At 44.0% G+C, this 13,518-nt stretch overlaps 1 protein-coding gene across 6 annotated transcripts in view; it reads left to right on the top strand.

Moving 5' to 3' along the window:
- Positions 1-13,518, top strand: part of pax3b (paired box 3b) — a 29,879-nt gene that overhangs the window by 768 nt on the left and 15,593 nt on the right. For 2 of the 6 annotated variants that reach the window (XM_069147458.1, XM_069147460.1), the window contains exons 2-4: positions 272-507; positions 694-751; positions 1,190-1,333. In XM_069147458.1, the coding sequence (XP_069003559.1) occupies positions 272-507; positions 694-751; positions 1,190-1,333 (438 nt within the window). Of the gene's footprint in view, positions 1-271; positions 508-693; positions 824-1,189; positions 1,334-13,518 lie in introns of all 6 variants that reach the window. The other 4 variants (XM_069147455.1, XM_069147457.1, XM_069147459.1 and 1 more) reach the window with 3 other exon arrangements.

Below are 13,518 nucleotides of genomic sequence, written 5' to 3'. Positions count from 1 at the left end.
CAGGCTCTTTTTAATAATTCAACTATTAATTCGGCTTAAATTAGCATTTACATGAATGATGTACTTGTTCCCACAATGCATTGTATACAATTTTATTTAGTAAAACAGTTATTGTCACTTATTTTTGGTTCACTTATATCATTAATGATGTCTTTTTCTGAAGTACATCTTTGTCATTCTTACAATCACGTGGAGATGGTTTAAACTCGCCCTGCCTGTGCTGTTTAGTGTCTCTGGTGACACGTTCCTCTCGTGTGTTGATGAAATGCAGTGTCTACCCCGCTGGGTCAAGGCCGAGTCAACCAGCTCGGAGGAGTTTTCATAAATGGCAGACCTTTGCCCAACCACATCCGCCATAAGATCGTGGAGATGGCCCACCACGGAATCAGGCCGTGCGTCATCTCCCGACAGCTCCGGGTCTCCCACGGCTGCGTGTCCAAAATCCTGTGCCGGTACCAGGAGACCGGCTCCATCCGACCCGGAGCCATCGGAGGCAGCAAGCCCAAGGTAGGGACCAGAGAAAGCAGAGCCGGAATAATCAATCCTTTGATATATATTCAAGTGTTGCGCACAAGCTGCGTAAAAAAATAACCTGTTGATGTATTTGTTTTGCCCTGTAGTAGACTCTGTATACATTGTGCCCCAAGGGCCACAGCAAGTGACTAAACTGGGCAACTTTTCTGACCTTTGAAGCAGGGAACCACGCCGGACGTAGACAGGAGAATAGAAGAATACAAGCGGGAAAACCCGGGTATGTTTAGCTGGGAGATTCGGGATAAATTACTGAAGGATGGGATATGTGACCGCAACAACGTTCCTTCAGGTAAAAAAGGGCAGAAATGAACGAATATACTTCTTAGGCTAATTTTATTTGAGTTCATTTAATTTCACGTGACTTTATAATTTATATTATAATATTTAATTATACTTTTAAAGTTATAAAATGGCCAATTGTAAAAAAAAATAATAATAAAAAAAGAGAAAGAAAATACAACGATAAATAAAGTAATAAAATGTTTCTCACTTTAACAAGTTTATTTTATTGTTTTAATTCTTAGAGACAATTAGTTTTAATGCTTGGCTTTTATTTTGTAGTATATTCATCTGCGAGTATAATTGTTTTATTTCCGCTTAATTACTTTCGTACTTTTTCAGTGAACTTCATTTGTTTTTGCCCCAACTTTCACAGTGAGCTCTATCAGTCGCATCATGCGGAGTAAGTTCGGGGGTAAAGGCGATGAAGAGGAGGATGAAGATGATATGGAGAAGAAAGAGCTGGAGGACAGCGACCGGAGAGCCAAACACAGCATCGAGGGCATCTTAGGAGACAGATGTGAGTGAACTCTTCGACTTGTTGCTGCAAAAAAAACTGCAAAAAAACTGCAAAAAAAAAAAAAAAGTTGGCTGTTATAAGTTGAGTTATCTTTGTCATATCAGTGACCACAATGAGACACATTAGAGCCCAGCGGGATCCTGTTCCATCAGATATCGTCTCAGTGAGTCCATATGGGAGGATGTTTTAATTTAGTATCGTTAAGCAGTCCAGTTAAGATAGACTTGAGGAAACAGCGGTGTAGTGAAAGTGAAAACTCAACTTTCCATCCATTTCTAATCTGACTGAGAGGAGGAAAACACTGCAGGGAGCTGAAACGCAGTCTGACTGTTGGCCGCTTCGGAGCAGGGTGTGAAACAGAATGGTTTTATTTAGTGGTACACAAGCCTGTGTGTGTGTGAAGTTTTAGCATGCTGTAAAGTGGTTGGATGTGGGCGGAGAGTGTGTGTCGGCCTTTGTTAGGAATTCTTTATCGACCATATCTCTCCGGCTAATGCTTTTCCCATGAGGCCATACCGTAAATCAAACAGCAGGTGATGGCTCTGTGCGGGAAAGGGGGGAATGTGTGTGTGTGTGTGTGTGTGTGTGTGTGTGTGTGTGTGTGTGTGTGTGTGTGTGTGTGTGTGTGTGTGTTCAGTAGAGGCTTAAAAGCAGTGTGTGGATGAATAGCCATGTTACAGTGATGCACATTTTGTAAACGATTTTTTATTTTTTTTTATTCTCGTGCTGCATTATAAATCCATCCATCACATTTCGTTGTAATGCTTTCATGAATTATAGAAACAGAACTCACTTTGCTCTTGGCCCTTTGGTTTAGACTTTAATTATTATTGCATTATTGCAACAAATCCATTTTTATTGGGCTGCGAACTGCGGCGTTCACTGTAAAAAGTGACCAGCTGTACAAGTTTGACATCAGTGAAAAATCCTTTTTTCATAAAGGAACATTTTAAATAATGCTGATCAGTTCAATGAGTTTGTAGTTGATTAAATAAAGTGGAATAGCCTCAAATAGACCCAAATTACGATATAAAAGATTATCTGAAATGTTTAATCCGAAGGTTTATTTAAGAATAAAAAAAAACAACAAAAAAAAACATGTTGCTATCAAACACAGTCTAAGGATGAATATTTTACAGTGTAGGCCCAAGCGAAGCTGTTTTGCAAAAACTCTATGAAGTGCAGCATGTGTTGCAGGCCAAGGAATAAAACATGACATATTTTCTCCATTTCCTCCCCGAACAGTTTCACAGACAGTAGCCTAATTGGAGATGTTTGAGGTTTTGGACTCATTACTTCATAGTTTTTACCCAGTTGGGCTCATTTTGAATGTCATCACTTTAATTTTTTTTACCTCCGTCATGAAAGTGGAAATTCGTCACGGCTGCATGGCAGCTCGTTTAATTCTGAATTTTGCAAATTTTTACACCCTCCATACTGCACACATGAGCCGGCTCGTTCTACTTTAAAATGTGTAGTTTGTGTGATTGGCACGATAAAAAATCTATTTAAATATTTAGTTCCATAAATTTGTTATAATTATCAGCATGGCTGGTATGGGCTTAAATAAATTAAAATCGGGCAATTATTCTGGGGGGAAAAAAAAACAGCGGAAGTGGTGGTTGTTTATGACTATTTTGACTAGTTTGTAACGTGTATTTACAAAACTTTTGACACGTAATAATCTATCACTTCACAAGCTGTCACTGTATTTAATACCAAAGTATTAACGCCCCTAACGTGTCTTGGTCAAATATGCGCTCAACAGTTTCCACATCTCTCCTCTCTCGTTTTAAACCCGTTTAAGCAGCCCAATGTCAACATTGGAGCCGCGGTTGTCCCGCGAGCACTCGCTCGGTCTGTGCATCAGTAAAAGAGGGGAGGAGAGATGAAGGACTCGAGTTTGAGGAGACAAAATGTCCCCCAGATGAGTTGATCAAACATTTGTTCAACGGTTTCCATCTCCTCACAAAGACACGCCTCGCGCGCACAACGGGACGCTCTGGGATGAACTTGGGAGACAAAGGCGCGAGAGTCTATTTGGGGCTCACGCTTGGGCTGCGCGCGGACAAAAGGCCAGCTTGGAAACAGCTTTGGCCGCCGCTAAAGAAGAAGGCAACCTGTTTATAATTCAGCCAGAGGAGAGGAGAAGAGAAAAAAAAAAGAAGGGGAGAGGAGAGCTTCTGCACAGAAAAGCCCGACAAAACACATTATGAGGCCGCAATGAAGGATGAATTATTCAGGGAGTGCCCCGGCACGGTTTAGAGGGCCCGTTCACCGAGAGAAAATGGCCGTTTTCACCTACAAAATGTTTCCTTTTGGGGTCGGCTAAAGAAGCCGACTGCCATTCAGGGGGACAATTGAGGCCTCTGAAATCCACTCACGTATGCCCCAAGGATGCGTGCTCGCCCCCCAGAACCCTGCGCTCACGCGGTCCCACACTCTCGTGTGCGCGCAGAAAATAAACATGAAATACTAGATTTTCAAAGTAAAATCTGCGATTTCATATTTTGTGTTGTTGAATGCGCCCGTTCTCCTTATCTGAGAAAAAAAAAAAAAAAAAAGTCTTTATAAAAAGTTATACTCACATTTTGGTTACACATTTGTGTTTATTTGTTTTTTTCCCCCCAGTAAACTCAATATCGTTCCCATTTGTAATCCCAGTGCTTTTAACAGGAAAAGCAATATTGTCCCATTAAGTCTCATTTGATAAAGCTTAATTGTTGTGTTTGTCATAATATTCAGAGTGTAATTGGTCTACAAAACAAAAGGGCCTTCTCCGCTTTGAATGACGCGAATAATTCCTTCTCGAGCCTGTAACTCATGATCTCGTATTGATTCTTTGATGAGTCCCCGGCCTTGTCCCCTTGAACATTAATAATGTCTTCTAAATGATGTCGATATTGTGCTATGTCACATTTAATGACGGAGGGAGTGTATTAAAGAGTGTTTTCGGTGAATGGGGACCAATGTTCTCCCCGGAGAACCCCGGTCTGGCCCGGAGCGCAGTTTCACAATGGGGGCCCCGGCCACCCGTCCTGAGCTGCAGCACAAGTCCGAAAACTCAACCCCTCCACCCGCCCGCTCCTCCTCTACCCCCGTTTGCTCCCCAAATCTCTTCAAGCAGATTAAATCGACTCTTTTATTTCATCCCACTTTCATCTTGAGAGCAACACCGCCCCTCTCCCTCTGTTTCCTACTCCGTCTCTGTGTCTCTCCGAGCCCGCGGCGCACAGCTCTTTTAATATCTCGGCCGCATCCTCCGGAGCGCACAAAGGAGAGTCAGTCCAGTCCATAACGTTTTGTAATGAACTTCTGTATGAACTGTTTGTGCGTTGATTACGCATAGCCGAGATTTTGCTGTAATTTCAAGTCCAATTTCAACACTGTTGTTGGCTATTACCTTTAGATTTAAACGCCTGAAGCTGTGGGGAAACAACATGATCTTTACTTCCTGAGTCGAAAAAATATTATCAGCAAATGAACCAACATAAAAAATAAAAAAAAGAAACTAAAACATGTGCATTTTATACTTTATCAGATAAATAACAATGTGGGAACTATTTTCTACTCTTTTAAAAAAAAAACTACAACCTGTTGACTACTTTTCTGATGAGTTTTTGTGACTATGACTTTTATGAGCATTAATACCATTTCCAGCCATATGGTCAAAGGTGAGAGATTAATATCTAAAATGGCACATGTGTATATCATCTGTTAGGTAACAATTTGAATAATAATACAAGTGTCTAAAGTCTCATCTTTTGATATATAAATTCAATGAAACCATTTTTTTCTTCCAAACCCCTGTGCAGTAAGAAACTATGAAGTTGAAACAGAAAGAAATTTACACTAAAAAACACCCCGGTGCCGCCCCCATTATTATTCAAATATTTATATATTTGACTGTAATGCTGAGGCTGCAGGCCTGTTGCTGAGGCTGCACCAAACTCCCAGCGTCATAGTAATTAACCCTGGAGACAAAGTTAATGATTAAAACAGTCACGGTGTCCCCGCCTCCTCCCTCCTCCTGCTTCACATTTTCACAGTGTATCTTTTGGAGTCCATACTTAGTTAGGTGAAATTAGCCAGATAATACAGAGGAGCCTTGTTGAGGGCCAATACATTTCCATTTAGGCCAGCCGTGTGTGTGTGTGTGTGTGTGTGTGTGTGTGTGTGTGTGTGTACGCACACACACATACACACACATACACACATCCACATGCATATACACACACTTGCACATTCCACTCTGCAATGCAAACAGTCAAAGGGATAACTTTATTTGGTGAAAGGGGATCCTGGAAAGGGCTAATTGAATAAGCCAGGGATCTTTGAAAAACCCCTACCATGGTGAGCGCAGTCATCATGTCATAATTAGGTTTATTGAGGCGCATTCCTTCAATCTGCCTCCATTCTGCCGGGCTCATTGTATCCATGGCCCAGGCCAATGGCCGAGGGACAAAAGGGAACCGTGAGCAGACAATACATGAAAGAGCCATAAAGATTTAGCTGGCTTTGTCACAGAAACGGAGCAGGACTTTGTTTGTGTAAATAATGCGCGAGAATGAGGAACTTGGGGTTTGTGCTGCCACTCGGGGTGAAGGATGGCGTGCTGCAAATGGAGTATGTGAGCGCACACTGGACCGGTGCCATGACAGAGGAGAGGAGAGGAGGAAACAGTGGGCCGAGGGGAAAGAAAGTGAGGGAGCAGAGGGGGCAGAGAGTGCTGTGTTTACTGTGTGATGACAGAGAAACGTTGGAGCTTTAACTCAGACTTTTAACATGAACTTTTTGTGCTTGAGAATCAGTGAAAGTACATATTTTTCAGTTGCCCAGTATTTCTGTGTACTGAATGAATGAGAAGTAGACTTAATTATTTTTGCCTTATTTTCTCCCTTTGGGTGGCAGAACAATCACAAAAAACATATTGAAAGTATTTCAGACAGAATGAACTAATTAAAAAAATGTAAGAAAAAAAAAAGAGGTCATTTTAGTGTTTCAGTAAGTTTTATGGTGAAAAGTGTTTGTATCAATCTGTAAAAACGCCCCAGATTTTCTTTGTTTAGCCTCTCCAATATGAGGATTTGGTGCTTTTCTGTTTTATTTCAGTGTAACCTGAATCTATTCAGGTTTCAGACTGTAGATATACAGATACCACTTAGATTTTTGGGCCTTTTTTTAATGAAGTATTCTAAAATTTTACATGATAAATGAATAAGTGAAATGATAAAGTAACTGGAAGATTAAATCACAATGAGAAAAATCATCCTCATACGTTGCCAGTTGCTGTTTTTGTCTCATCAAAAGTGACAAAGACAGAACCAATAAGTTCTTGATGAATCCCATAATAGCTGATGGCTATAAGTGGCCTGAGCCAATCGCCTGGTGAAGAGGGCTCTGTCTGTCCACTGAAAGCATGAATGTGTCACTCAGTGAGTCCCTGGGCACGAGGGCAAAGGGGGGCATGAGGGCCAAAGTGGCGAGCTCCAGATCACTCTGGTCTACCCCGGGGCTCTCTGTCTGTCTGTCCCTCTCTCCTCGCCCCGCACTCCTCCCTCTCTCGTGGTTTTTTTTTCTAATAAGCCCATGCATGATGACTATCCAAGCATGAAAACATAGTTATCTGCAAATGAATGGCTGCTCTATGCTTCATTAAAGCCTCTTTTTCCTTTCACACTCTTATTGTGACCCTCTGATATCAATTCAAAGGGCAATTAATGAATGCACACCAACTTTGAAGTCAGGGTGATTTCTGAGAGGGCGGGGCTCTGCGTGCGTGTGTGTGTGTGTGTGTGTGTGTGTGTGTGTGTGTGTGTGTGTGTGTGTGTGTGTAAGGGGGAAGGGGCAAGGGATATTTGGGGTATTCCCCCCTTCAAGACCCGCTGTTAGCGCCCCAGCCTTCACCCGTGATGGACTAGTCACATTGAGGCGAGAGTGAGCGAGCCCCCAAAGACGGTTTGAAGGGAGTGAAAGAGTGAAAAGGCCCAGCGAAGGTCAAGTAGAATGGCTCGCCTTAGAATAAGGCCCCTCTTTATCTGCTGCGAGTAGGCACTATAGGCACAACAGCTGGGGGGGGAGAGGTTGTTTTTTAATGTGCATGAGTGTGTTTGTGTGTGTTTCTGAGAAAGTAAGGAAGAATGTGTGTTTTCATCTCATATGGCTGTCTGTGCGTTTGTGAGCACGGTTGTTTGTAATGTGTGTGTGTGTGTGTGTGTGTGTGTGTGTGTGTGTGTGTGTGTGTGTGTGTGTGCGTGTGTGCGTGTCGGGGTCAGGGTGGTGTGTCAAAGTTGGCAGAGGGCAGTAAATGCAGCGTGGATGCTGCCGACAGGGGGACAGGCAGCTGTCAATCACCTGACTGATGAAGCCTGACTTTTCTTTCAGAGCTTTGTTAACTAATTAGCCCACAAGCTTTTTGTGTTGTGTCGGCAAAGAGGCTCAAAAAGAGTGTTTATGCTGTAGCCACGCCATGTGGGAATATCTGTTGTAATAACCAATCTTATGAACGCATCAAGTAGACGCTGAATGAAGGTTTGCGATAGATTGGCACTTGTTTCTATTTGTTTTCACGGCAAAAGCTACAGTCAAAATGATGAAAGTAAAGTAAAATGATATTCAGGTCGTTTGAATGAACGTAGCGCTCTGTAGAACATGTGGCAGGAATTTCCCTTTTCAACATAAGGACTCGGTGCCAGAGCAGGAGTCCCTTGGTCATATTTACTGTCAAGCAAAAATACTTTTCAATATTTGCTGAGAACCTTTTGATTTTATTTGAAGAGAGAGAAACTCTTTCATGTTGTTAACTCGGGCCCATTAAGTGCCTTGAAGCTTGGACAAAGCTGAGGAGAAGCATGTCTGTGGCTTCATCTTTAAAACGAGGAACATTGTTTCCTCTCTAACATCTAACATCAAACTCACTTTGTCCGGTGACAAAGCTAGCCATTGATTGTTGGATGAACCGTCTGCTCTGTGCTTCGCTCTCAAATGTCTGTTCATAGCTGTGGTGGCCATTGATATGGTAGCTCTACCTGGCAGAGTTCGCACTGCACCTCATTTTTTGTTTCCATTTCTTTTTTAAAGAGCTCCATGAATAACTTTTTGATGATTGTCATCGTCTTTGCATGTTTCTACAGTTTGTGTCACAGCATATAATCCCACAGAGCCACACAGGTTTTCACTGAAGCCGGGTAATAACATCTTCTCCTTTTGTTGTTTAATGGGGGTTGGTAAACGGCTTTTTGGTGAATTACTGCCACCTTCTGACAGTAGTAACACATTACTCCGACGCACTGGTAAAAACAAGAGAAATAAAACAAGACAATAGTCGCACAAACTATTTGATTTAAAAAAAAAAAAATTAACTAACGATTTCATTTGATGACCTATCCCGACTCAGGAGATCTTATTGAGATGGCATTTTTGTATTGAAAATGGACTAAAAACAGTAGTATGTGATCATGGATTTGCTTCCGTTGTGATGGTTTCCTGACATTTTCCCGAAAATTCCAGTTATATCCTGAGGAAGATGAATAGCTGCTGCAGGGCAGCCTGCCAGGGGTATGAGGAAGATGAAGCTGTCAGGCTTCCCCCTTGTCAACAACAAAATTGAGAATGACAGTGAACCCAGCTCACAGCTCTCCTAACAAGTTCCTCTCTGACTGGAGCTCAGAGTCTTTTTCCAGAGTTAAAAGACAGAGAGGAGCTCCAAGGTCACAGAAGGTCACTCTCCCCCAGCGCTACACAGGAAACAGGGTTAGAAACACATTTAGCTACAAGTGACAGGTAACTACTTCCTGATTCCCCTCGAGTCTTCACTGACACCTCAGGACCCATTGATGCCTTTTCTACTGTCATTTTCATTGCACCATAATCAGGTCGTGAGTGATGACAGCTCACACTTGTGTGGCAACACTTTTCATTTTTTGTCTATTCATGTTCTAACCAACACACACACACACACACACACACACACACACACACACACACACACACACACACACACACACACACACACACACACACACACACACACAGAGGGGCACACGCTCCTTTACAGGGCAGCTGTACAAGTTGAAACTCCGTCTTAGCAAGTCAAGTGAGTTCACCCTCCTCCCTCCTCCCTCCTCCCACACACACACTCACACACCGTCTTTTTCTCAACCCGGCAGAAAGAGTCGCAGATGGGTCCATAAGCTGTCAGTAAAGCCATTATGCGGCCCGGCATCTGCCTGCCTTGACTTCTATATACTGTTTAATGCAGTCGGCCAGTCACTTAGTCCCCCGGCCTCTGAATAGGAGCAGCATGGTCGTCCCGCCCAAATAAATGCTGCGTTTGTCTCCTCTGCCTTTTGTTTTGTGTTTTTTTGGAGAGGGGGGAGGCGGAGGAGAAGGGGAGGGCGCAACGTGTCAGAGCCTCAATTTGGCCTCGCTATTAACCAAAGCCCCAGAAGAGTTACTGGGATGTCCGAAGAGGGGTGTAAATAACCCGCATATGGTCGGTCAATTCCCCAAAGTCCCCAAGAAAATCCACATTTGACACATCGGCTCCGTCCCTCCGTGTCTCTCACGCACACGTGCACGCGCGCTCAATGCGTACTGTCTCATGTCTCAGCGGACATATTTAAGCCTTTGTGTCCCCGTCCGGCCCCCCCCCCCCTCCACCTCCCAGAAATTCAGCCTTTCCAATAGACTGTTTCAGCTAAATCCTCTTTCTCCTCCTCTGTTTTTTCCCCCCTCTCTGGGATGGCGTTGCACTATGGGAGCCATTTTGGGGCTTTCTTGGCTCCGGAGAGGTTTTTTTGGCCTGGAGTCCCTGGGCACTCCTGTGTGTCTCTCAGGGCTTCAGTTTGGTTAAATTAAACAGTTTTCTTTTCTCTCTAACCCCTTCCACCTACCCACCCCCCTCCCCCTCCCAACTGCTCCTCTCTTATTTTGCGGCTTAGTGCTCCCGGCGCTCCCGGTCGAGCTCGCCGAGGCTGCTTTTCCAGGCCTTCTCCTCCTCAGATAATTTTACCCTTTTAAGGCTCCTATTTTCTCAAATTTCGATGAACTGACAACGAGCCAGGACCACATCTGCAATACGCTGCTCCTCTGAGCCGAGGTGGAGCGAAAGTATACAGAGAGAAGTCAAGTGTTTACAGGGGCTATAAATACAGCATTTTAAGATATAGCATGTGTATACGTGCAGGCAGCGATACGGGGGTTAGAGTGGATAATTTGATTGGCCGAGGCTATTCGACGGTGCCAAAGCGATATGATCAGATCTTGGGGATAGCGAGGCGATGACGGCAAACGGGGCACTCTGAAACCACAGGTTGGAAAAGCAGGGGGAAAGGTTTCCCCGTCATCTTTCCATCTGAACCTCCCTCTCTTCCTTCTGTGTAAGAGGTATAGTGCTGATTTGGCATTATATTTCATCGTTGCAAAGATCATCGCGGAAAGTAGTGCGTGTGTGTGTGTCCGTGTCGGTGTCGGTGTCCGTGCTTGCTCACACTTGCAGCCATGTGAGAGGGGTAGAGTATTAATGGATGCTGACGTAGAGACGCCTCAGGGCTGACAAGCTCGATTAACGGAGCCTTAAAATGCGTGTAGAATGAGAGGAGCTGTGTACATGTGTAGCAGGACATGTGCTCAGGGTACTGCAGCCTTTGTGTGTGTGTGTGTGTGTGTGTGTGTGTGTGTGTGTGTGTGTGTGTGTGTGTGTGTGTGTGTGTGTGTGTGTGTGTGTGTGTGTATTTGTATGCGTTTATGAGCTCTTTAACCAAGCTGTAGGGAGTCGTGAGCTTTCGGGGTGATTGGGTGGCTGCCCTCCATCTTGGCACAGCTTTGCCTCCAAAACTCCCCCGCACACACCCACACCCCATGAATCTTCATCACCTGCCACTTTAATTTGCATGACATTATATTTCAGAATTTGAGGCATGTGTTGGATGCTGTCAAGCAGAGATTTATACAGAAGAAGAGTAAACTTCAGGTCCTAAAAACAAACAAACCACAAATAATGGCAAAAAAGAAAATAACCTTGACATTTGAGAAAGTTTTAAACAAAACTTTGTTGCATCCTCCAAAATCAAACCCGACACAGATGATAAAGTTTTGGTGCACTTTTCAAACTGCGATACTGAAAATGTATGATTCTCTGATAGATTTGTAAATGCAGGGCGTCAGAGACGCTGGAACAGTAACTTGTTCTGATACAGAAAGACTCATGTCTTTCAAGCTTTGTAATTTTTGCTGTGAAGGCATCAGATCTAATTTAATTGATTTTTCCAGATTTAATGTCAACATGTTGATTTCCACTGGAACAGGACACTGATTACTGCAGGCTGCAGTTTAACACAACAAAATGTTGTCTTGCTTTGTGTCATGAGACTTCTTAAAAAAAAAGGGTAACAAATTAAATCTTGGATTTTTTTATTTTATTATTATTATACAATTTTAATAATAATTAAAAAAAACAGTATTCATAAGTCCAGTTGGATTTATGTTTCATAAATATTTAAAAAATATGATTTACAGTTTTTATCCATTTACAGTAAATTGTAACATTTTCATCTTTTTACAAACAAACAATCCTGACAGTTGATTTTGAACTTTTGAGAGGCTCCATGATGATATTTTAAGAACAATTGTAACAGCGTCTTATCAACAGCTACAGGGGTACGTAAAAGACAGAAGAGACAGAAGGATCAGAATCTCTTAGAAGCGTTGAAGAGATGATTTGGGGAAATTATCGGCAGCTGCGTTCTTCCTTTCACCTCAACTGGTGTCCAAGCTTGGAGAAGAGACTGTCGATGCACTTTGCTTCCACCGACAACAACTTCGACCAACACAGATGCCCAGACAGACTTATCCCCACGGGTCCATTTACAACCACAACAGCAGCCCCTGTCGCCCCCCCTCAGGTGCTCTTACAGTTCCCTCTGGAACAAGAGATTTTTTTTTTTTTTTCAGGGGTGATAGGGAGGGGGGGAAAAGGGGTTAAAATGCCCCTGGCTATGCCTCCATCTACCCCCACCCCAAGCCCTCTCTGGAGCCTTTTTATGCCCCCCTCTCCTCAACCCCTCCCAAGCTCCCCCATGGGGCAGGTGACAGCCCTCCACTGTGAAGGGGCTGAGGGAGCCATGACGGATTCCACAGATGGAGCGTGGAAATCGCCGGCAAAGACCTCAGCTCTGTGGAGCAACAAAGAGCCCGAGAGTCAGAGAGAGAAATATGGGTGGAAAGGAGAGAGAGATGGGGAGACGGGAGACAAAGAGAGGGCGAAAAGGAGGGAGAAGGAGACGAGGGAGGAGAAGGTGGTGCTTGTTTAAGAAGGGTTGGAAGCCAAAGCTACAAAAAAAAAAAAAAAAAAAAAAAAGTGTTTGTTGGGTGATTTTGAAGTCTGCTGTTGGTCGAAGGGAAAAACGTGTCAGTCTAAAGTTTTCTCCGCACTTTTCCAGCCACTGTTATCAACTCGTGTTTTACCCGTCAGTGCAGGAGGCTCGGCGCTGCAGCGACAGACACGATTATCGTGTCATCTTATCGGGTCGTATCTGCACATCAATTGACGAAGCAACCCCACGAAGTGAAATGAAACTAATGAGGCAGCTTTGGTTCCTCTGTAAAGGATTGTATCACGACCAGGCTCCCGAGACTTAAGAGGTGCCACTCTGTCGCTTCTTTTGAAAAGTTCTCGAAACCCCGGTAGCAGTCATAACCGATAGGTAATTCCAAAGTGATTAAGGATTTTCCCGGGCCGCCTCAGCTTTCCCAAGGCCCAAATCCCTGTGAAATGCTGAGGAACGTGCATGCTGGGGTGAGTGAGTGAGTGAGTGAGTGTGTGTGTGTGTGTGTGTGTGTGTGTGTGTGTGTGTGTGTGTGTGTGTGTGTGTGTGTGTGTGTTGGAGAGGGGGGGGGGGCATTCCTAGCGGCCCTCCTCCGTGCAGGAACTTGGAGGGGGAGGCTACAAAAGGCGTCATCTCTTGTTTTTCAGCCATCCTGTCCAAAACTCCAAAGCCCTCACATTCCACACCCCGAATTCCTCCCTCACCATCGAAAGTCCTGCAGCCCCCCGATAGTCGTGGAAAAGACCCGGCCGACAAGTCCCGAGAGGTTTTATCACCACGCTGTCGCGACCAAACGGGAAAAGTTGCAAGAACAGCTGGTGACACTGACATTTTTGAAGCGCAGAGGCCATTTTGAAT

This window comes from Embiotoca jacksoni, unplaced genomic scaffold, assembly GCF_022577435.1.
Source record: "Embiotoca jacksoni isolate LCO1_2020_lvr unplaced genomic scaffold, fEmbJac1.0.p SCAF_14, whole genome shotgun sequence".
Classification (NCBI taxonomy): domain Eukaryota; kingdom Metazoa; phylum Chordata; class Actinopteri; family Embiotocidae; genus Embiotoca; species Embiotoca jacksoni.
Note: the sequence above shows the minus strand (reverse complement) of the source record. Positions and strands in the feature narration are given on the sequence as shown.